This window comes from Merops nubicus, unplaced genomic scaffold (genome assembly GCF_000691845.1).
Source record: "Merops nubicus isolate BGI_N331 unplaced genomic scaffold, ASM69184v1 scaffold8830, whole genome shotgun sequence".
NCBI lineage: Eukaryota > Metazoa > Chordata > Aves > Coraciiformes > Meropidae > Merops > Merops nubicus.
In genome coordinates, this window is record NW_008582119.1 from 13,736 (window position 1) to 22,600 (window position 8,865).

At 35.8% G+C, this 8,865-nt stretch overlaps 1 protein-coding gene across 1 annotated transcript in view; it reads right to left on the reverse strand.

The window, feature by feature from the left end:
• The window catches only part of LOC103769410 (chromosome unknown open reading frame, human C9orf84), a gene marked incomplete at both ends in the record, with an annotated part of 21,215 nt that extends 13,074 nt beyond the window's left edge, over positions 1 to 8,141 (reverse strand). The window contains 3 exons of the mRNA XM_008936605.1: positions 2,796 to 2,972; positions 5,207 to 5,332; positions 7,689 to 8,141. Of these exons, the coding sequence (XP_008934853.1) occupies positions 2,796 to 2,972; positions 5,207 to 5,332; positions 7,689 to 8,141 (756 nt within the window). The remainder of the gene's footprint in view (positions 1 to 2,795; positions 2,973 to 5,206; positions 5,333 to 7,688) is intronic.
• Positions 8,142 to 8,865: the final 724 nt, after the last annotated feature.

Sequence of the window (8,865 nt, forward strand, 5' to 3'; positions counted from 1 at the left end):
TAATCTCTCCTGATAAGAATCTTAAGCCTCTTTGAGAAGGTAAATTTGGAGGACATCTGCTTCTTTTTAGACCCACAGAGTAAATAAAACAATTTTTGGGCTACCTAGTCTGTATTATATACCTATTTCAAATAAATCTTCAAGGAATTGACTGAACAGGAAGGAATCACTGAAGAAGGAAGGCATTTTTGAGAACTGCACACAGGAATTGGTGCATATATTTCAATATACTAAGAAAGGAAATATGCAATTGCTGCACAGTAAAGCAGACAATAAAAAACATACTTCAAGATGCTAAAAATGTTTGAGGAAGATAATTAAAGAATAAATTACTACAGATGATCAAGGAATTACTGAACAAGATGTATTATACAAGAGAAACACTAGCTAATTCTGTGTACTGGGATCAACATAACTTTTAATAATAACAGATAAGTGAAGCACTTAGGAAGAAAACGCCAAACTTATGAACACACCTTACAGAAGAATTAGCTAAGAGCAGCATGGAAGACAAAGGTCTTGCCACTATTCTGTATCAAAAGATGGAAAGTGACTGTTCAGCTGCTGTCAGTGAAGGTGTTGAAACTAAAGGATCATGTCTAGTTTTTGATACTAGTCACCATAAAAACCTCGGTGAGGGACACAGGTCATTAAGAAACAAAGGAAGACACTAAGAAACCACATTTTACAATAAAAGATTGGAGCATTTGGTGGGACTTGGTGCAGAAAGAAAAGACCAATAGGGAAATAATAATCATGCAATAGATCAATACCATCACAGTAAGTGATTGTTTTCTACATTCACAATGAGAAAATGCACCAGCATACTCTGGAGTAAAGTGGCATGAGATTGGATATTATGAAACTATTTAAAACCAGGAAGACAATGAAAGACTGAAGTAAGTTATCAAGGACATTTTACAATCAGTTAGAGAAATATTCATTAGGAATGGATTGGATATAGAATCATAGCATGGTTTGGGTTGGAAAAGACTTGAAAGATCATCTAGTTCAAACACTCTATCATAAGCAGGAACACCTCCTATGAAGAAGGAACCACTAGGCCAGGTTGCTCAAAGCCCCATCCAACCTGGTCTTGAACATATCCAGTGTTGAGGCATCCACAACTTCCCTAGACAACATGTTAGAATCTTCCTCATTTCTATGTTTTTATGAACCTTCCAGTAAGAAAATTCTTAACTACTACTACTGCATCTTTAGTTGGGGACAAAATGCAAGACCTCCTTTGCATTTTTCTGTCTCTTCAGTGCAGACAACAGTAGCTAAACCAACCTTTTTTCAGTATTTTCAATCAAGAAAAGAATCAAGAAGTTTTTACTGCTTTCCTTGAGCTGTAGTCAAAAGTCCCATCTATTTCATAGGTCAGTTTTGTGTTCAAGTACAGTTATTTTTATATAACAAGGGATAGGTGAACATAAGCCATTCCTCAGAAGACACTTCTCCTTAAAAGGAAGGTCTAAGATGACTATTTGCCTCTGCAGTTTTTCAGCCACTACACATTTTCATTGACTTCACTGCTGTAATTTCAGCAACTGGTAATATACTCCACAGCTAATCTAGAAGTAAAAAGGGTCCCAAAGTTTGAATAAGGACACCACCTGGATCAGCTCCTACTTTAGGCTACATTTCTACAGCCTGTAAACTGTACTGGAAAGGGTATAAGCTTTCTTAAATTAATCTTGAACTAAGACGAAGACTCATATGTATTTTATGCTTGATCTTGAGAAGAAGTAGTTCTCTGTATAGTTTTCTCAGCAATGTTTTACTTTCTTTCATTCACAGATACAGAGTCTCTCTCTTTTATTTGTGAAGATGGTGTTTGTTTTTTTGTAAACTCCTTCAGATTAAGAGAACCCTGCTGCTGACAGTTCTGTAGATCACAGGCTGTCATTCTGCAGAGACCGCTAAATCTTTTTCTTTGTTTGCCTTCTCTCTCATTTGTAATTTCATTATTAATAGTTTTAGTTTGAGAAGAATACATTCAGCACAGAAAGCAATGAAGTCAAGATAGCTAAAGTTTATCACAAACACGTGACATAATGTAAAAACTTGGTGGGTAGTAGACAGCTTACTATGTTATCCTTACAACTAGTTCCCAACTATGAGCAGTACAACTCAAAAGATAATACAAAATACCAAACAGCTTTCTAAATCTTCCTCGGGCGTACAGACATGCAGACAAAATACATAGTCTGTATTTTGCTGTGAGGTTTTCCTTAACCTCTCTTAATCTATAGCCAAAAATCTTCAAAATGGGTCATTGATTTTTCTGGTTTTTGTTTTCATTTTTCTAGCTTTGCAGGCTCCTCACATTCCACATAGGAGAGAAATGAAGTCAGAAAGAAATCAAATGAATTTGGATTTCTTTCCTCCTCATTTCTAACATAGGCTCAGCATTTTGCATCATGCAAGTGTGACAAACAATAGCTATTAACAAAAATGCATAGCTTTTAATTTTAAAATCTAGCATGAAAAATAATGAAACAGTGTTTGCTATAGAAGCAAAATCTCTGAAACATATCTAAAATATTTCTAAATTAAATTAAATTAATATAGTTTTTGTATTATAATATTCAGGTTAATAAATGTAATATTGAAGAACTGGGAGACATTATTTTGGAAATACAAGATGAAATCAACTACTGTAACTCTACAAAATAAACTGCTGAAAGTATTATCCTTAATTTATCGTACATCTTGAACCTTGTGTCACTAATCAAACCTGTATTAGTATTAAAAAAGGAAAAAAAACCTGCTTTTTTTTAAAGACATACCTTCTTTAAAACAATCACGTGTCACTTTCTCTTGCTGTTTTAAGAAAAATCTTGTATCACCAAATTTCACTCTGTCAAAGCTCCAATTTACAGAAGCAAGTACACCCAGATGTGTCAAATCTTTTAGCACAGGCGTAGCTGCTTCTTCCAAGAGGCAGTATGCCTGGCACTGACTTTCTGGATAGGACAATAAAAAAATCACAATAATTAACTTTGGTTTCATAATCTATTACTGAAAAAAAATACTCAAAAGACCTAGCAAAACACAAACAGTGTTGAATCTTTCAATGAAGGCTGTAATAGTAATACAAACACAGCTGCTTGCCAGGGAGCCTCCTGGGTGGTAGAAGTGATCAAGCTCTATGATGACGAGTCAGGATTGTCTACTCCTGTGACTCCCGCGAAGACTGTAGTACTGCTCCACCCTTTTACAGCCTGTGACGATGCATTTTACCCCTCATCAACACGACCCTTATCTCTGGTTATCTGCTTTGGCGATAACGATGCATCTGGGTGAGATGATTGCATCTGGGTGTAAGGATCCTACCCTGCTAAGCCGGATTCAGAGGAAATACTTAACAACACCATAGCCATGAGCTAGCCTGAACAATACGTTCAGGTGTAAGAGCAATAGGAAATATGACTATAGGTCAATCATCTTACCCCCATAAATAGCAGGCAGCCCAAGAGCCCTTGTATCTCTCCTGCAGCGCAGCTGGCTGCACTCCAGGATTTCCCTTGGAGCAAGGATGCCTGTCCAGGATACTCCCTGGGGTTAAGAGATCCCGTTCCACATCTGATCGTTGGTAAGTGATATATAGATATAACATGCTTAAGCTATGAATCTTTGCTACGGGTGCACTCAGTCTTAATCTCCCATTTAGCTTGTCTTCTGTGTAGTAAGCAATCAGGTGTAAATTGCTATCAAATTCTTTTTCCTTAAAGTTGCAGGTACTGTTTCAAACTTTGCTGAAATGCTGTCTTGTGTCAGTAAATATATTGTTACTTCCCTCTTGTGAGTGAAGTGCATAACTCCATTGCCTGTGACACAGCCTTCTTCTGATTTGTAATCTAAACTTAGACTTAGTCCCTTTCTATCCACTTGTTATTATAAATTCAGCTGCAATAGCCCTCTCCTCCCCTGGTATTTAACTTCCGATGTCTTTGTCTGGCTAGGTTAAACAAGCCAATCTCTTAGTCTCTTTGTGCTTTCATACAGGTTCTCAATAGTTTGTGGGTGGCTGTTTTACAATTCTTTCCAAATTGCGACTGAGTTTCTTGCTATTATCATTCATGACAGAGCTGTCAGCTGCTGAATGAGTTGGAAGGGATACTCTTTTCCTCAGGGAAGAAGGTGAAACTCTTCCATACTAATTTTTTAAAACTATAGTTGAATCTATCACATCAACAAGATCAGAAGTATGTGACCTTAATTTTCAAAGATTTACTATTACTTTTCAAAAATATTTTCACCTGATCTATACGAATTATTTGACCAGCAGCTGACTTAGCTTCACTTAGTTAATGCACCAATTCATAAGAGCAATCAGTAACTTCATCATTTTAAGCATTCTTAAAAAAAAGACAAATTACACACTTTATGTCAAAAACTGTAACAGAACAATCAGTCTCGACAACTACTAATTTTTTTTTTATGCAAAATGTCAACCTTGTTTAAAAAAAAAAAAGCTTATAGCTATTACATGATTCCCTCTCAGACAGGTACTGAAGAAAATACCGCTCTCCTTTCACTGGTTCTGTGAAAGAGTTGGTTGGACTGAATGCATTTCCACAAAAACCCAAACTAATCTGTGCTAGGCCTACAAATGTCTAGCACTGAGTGTCCTTAATTGGAGGCTGTAAAAGATCTCAGAAAAATATCTTCTAGGTTCTTCACCATTTCTGCTGCATGACAAAATTGTCAGTGCATGTTCTTTGATACAGCGTCTTGAAAAGTACAACAGCAGTTCCCAGGGTAAGACTCTATCACATACGAGGTCAGTCCACAGTGGATTACTATTGTGCTTTAAGACATTTCCTACCAAAATGATTATCAAACTCTTTCATCTCCAATTCTCCCACTTACTCTGTCAGAGAAAAAAATTGCAGAATAATAAATTCAGGGTACTGATGGGGCACGGGGAGATATTATGTCCATTGATTTAGATCAGACATAACTCAAAAGTCTGTAATTTTTGGCTGGCATGCAGTTTGCTTTAGTCTTAAGACAGAATTCCATAGGCTGCTTGAACACCAGTGTCAAAATAAGTATCTGTCTCTTTGGGATGTTTTCAGTCACAACGAGCAGAGACTAAGCCTAATAAGGTCCATATTTGGCTGAGTAGTTTATATTTAATATAAGATTATATTGTAAAGTTACATAAAATAAAGCATAACCAAAACCAGAATACCTGATGCTTGTATATTGACTATGACACTGTCCTCATTCTCTTGTTCTTTTTCCTCTATTTTTACAGTCTCAAAACCAGAACTGTCCTCTTTGTGAACATCCATATGTTGTTCTTCAGGTTGTAGCACTAAATTGTTAAAACACAAGTGAATATTTAGATACAAATATCACAAAAACAGCTCAATGGATTAGAAAATTGTTCTGTAAATGATTACATTAAAAATATTTTCAAATTAAGTAGTTCCTATGACTCTTCTTTCCATGAATTTTTTTATGGTTTTCATGTGCTCATACAGTATAGAAAAAGCATTGAGAGACAGAGAGAGACGAGGCCCTGTCAGCCCAAGAAGTCAGGCATTATCAGGTTCCTCTTCCCTAGTTCCTAATGGAGGTAGGAAAAATAAGGAACTGGTACTACAGCTCTGTTACTGTTACATAGCTCCATAAGAAAGACAATTTTACCTTATATGGAGAAAAAACACAAATGAGAGGAAAGGTGCTGCTGACTGTAAGGAGCTCAGGCTGTAAAAAATATCTCAGTGAGTGTGAGCAAAAAAGGTTAAGTACCGTAAATGATACAGAAAGAACACAGAAGCTGCAAATGGCAGAAAAAAAAAAGAAAAATTGCTTATGGTAAATACATTTTTCTCTTGTCTTATAGCTATCTTTGCAACTTGTTAGCATTTCTAAGATGGCTTCCTTTCTTCTGTATAAATACCCACGCAGGAGCTACAGCTTCTGCCCACAAAGCTTCCCTTGGCAGCTCTACATCTTTATTACTGAGAGGGGTTCTTGGCTGAATAGGTGTCTCCTAAATACTGCTAATTTTTTCTAGTTAGGAATTCCAGTTTCATCAGAAAATGAACTGATCATACAGAGACAGAAAGAAAAGAAAAAGCGATTTTATTTTTTTTTCCAGGTAAGTTAAAAATATCTTCCTGATTTTGAAAAGCTAGCTGGCATTAAAAATTGGATCAATGAACTGTTTACACTACTTCCCTCCTTTCTATTTTCTGAACTAAATACTATACACAATGGCTTCTTTAAAAAATAAGTGAAATAACAAAGATGACAGAAAAAGGGCCCTACAGCAGTGTTGGCATTTCTTACTTTCAGTTAAATTTAGAATGACCCTTAATAAAAATAAATTTACATCATTTCTACACCAATGTTGTATGACCTATGTGTGTTAGTGGGTTCTCTACATATCAGACATACGTGATCTGCCACACCGGAGTCTACTTGTAAACATATTCTAACTGCCTTTAATGTAGTAAAACCTCCAGAAGCCTATACATTGGGATTTCTTGTTAGGAGCTGTAGTTCTAGTCAGAGTTCACTAGATGGCACATGGAACTTTAGTTCAGGTACCTACTCTCCTACTTTTAAAATTGGTATTCTTGCTCCCAGAGGCCATGGAAGTGCTTTATGCTTGTCTATCACTACCGGTAACAGATTAATTTTACCGAGGAGTAATTTCCTCTACAAGGTTACATAAGACTGTCATTGAAAAAATATCTCATTTCTATTCTATTCTATAGGAAATATTGCTAAAAGATTTTACGTGACAATTTTTTTTTTTTTTTTTTAATGCTGGCACATATAGCTAAAACACAGATAAAAGTTGTCATATTCTGCTAAGCAAGTCCAAAAAATAAAATACTTTTTTAAAATTAAACTTTTATCCAAAAACCAAATCAGAAATATGACACTGTCTCTTGATGTTTTGTGCACAAATATTTCTTTTTTAGAAAAAATAGGATCTTCTACATTTTTTCCCCTCTCTGCTACTTTGTTTCTGTGATGCTCAATGCATAGCCTGAGATTTTTCCATAAGCATTGCCATCAACAAAAACGGGTCTACCAATAACTTCCTGGTTTTTCCTAAGACCTGTTCTGCCTCATTGTTTGGTGAGGTTTGCACCAAGCTAACTGGCTCAAATGGTTCTTTCCAGAGAACTTCAATTCTTGTTCATTGTCTAGGCTATGTTGGTTCTACAAAGGTAAGAGTATTGATAATTACTCTTTGATCACCACAACTAATTAGATAACTATCAAACTACTGATAACTACTACTACTCCAAAAAGGCCAAGACTGACTCAGAACGTATGGACAGAAGAAATCTTCTGGAGTAAGTACCATTTAGAATTACTTTGTTGGAATAGGAATAAACTCTCAAGTTTCTTTTATTACAAACCACTTCCATCACCACAAAAAAAAAAAAAAAAAAAAAGGAAAAACAAACCAAAAAAACTTCCCCAATTAAAACAAAAAAACAAAATGTCTACAGTTAAAAAAAAAAAAAAAAGTAAAATTGTTCACTGAAAAATCAGCTACATTTTAAAGACCATAAAAACGTTACCATTGACTTCAAAGGATTTTTTCCCCCACAAATGTACCAGCAGGAACTAGCATCCATTGTAACTGGTATAAGAGATCAGAATTAAACCTGGAAGATGGCAGAATAAACTGTTTCACATACCTTTTTCAGGTCTAGCAACATCATTTTTTTCCTTTCTTTGAATGAGTGTATGGTTCGATCTCAGCATGATAAAGTTGTTCAGATCAGAATCATCATTGTCCCATTTTGTAGCAAATTCAAATGATGCAGGTTTTTGACTACTGCATGAGTTGTCTTGTCTAGAAGACACATCTTTACAGCTGACTGATTCAGAGGATTTGTAGGTTTTCTCTTCTTGGTTAAAGAAATAAATTGACTCTTCTACCTTACTGCTTTTTATGCTTCCTGTAGTAAGCTGTTCCACAGCTGTATTTGTACTGTGAATTTTGGCAGATGATGCCGCACTCACATGCGGGGCAAAGCGCTGCTTTTGATTCTCTGGTGATGTGCAGAGGTTAATTACTTTGTCCAGCTGATGTTTTTCAGCAGAAAGCCGTTCCTGGTGTGTCATGGAATTCTTCTCTTCAAGCCATCCTAAGAAATAATATTTAATTTCTTTGCTGCAACACACATTTTTTTCTTTTTTCTCTTGGTCTGGGTTAACTGCTTCAGATAATTACAGAGAAAGTATTTTTTTGTGTCTTCTTTCTGCCTTCCCATATCATTAGAATACACATTTAGAAAATCTGAACTCATTAATCCTACGTAAAAGTGCACAATATTGAGAAACAGAAGGCCACGCTACTGCCTGGAGAAGTTTTCACTGTCTGCATGGTGCTCACTGGTGTTAAGATTTCTAGGAAGTGGGATGCAACAAATTTAATTAGGAAGAAAGATGATTAACAAATTTCTTTTAGAAGAGAAAAAAACCCATACAATTACCTCCCTTTAAAGACATGCTTATTAGAACTGCAATTTGTTGCATTGTTGCTGGGAATCCACGTTAAACACAGTAGCTAAACACTGTAGGATATGGAAAAAGCAGTGAAGTGGAAACCTTCTCCCACCAGCAGTACCTGCTTGTTTCACAATGTATCAGGTTACTGAAAATCCTTGGAGTTCTACAACCATAACGGATGCCTTGCAGTCAGATCATAGTTGTATAATGAAAACTAAGTAACTTTTTGCATTTTCTGTTGAAGTTTGATTACAAGTATGCAAAACATTCCACGAGAATTCTTAAGTTTATGAGTGGTTCACATCCAAAACTGCAGCCATCATACCCCCCCCAATACAGGGGAAGAATAATAATAAATAA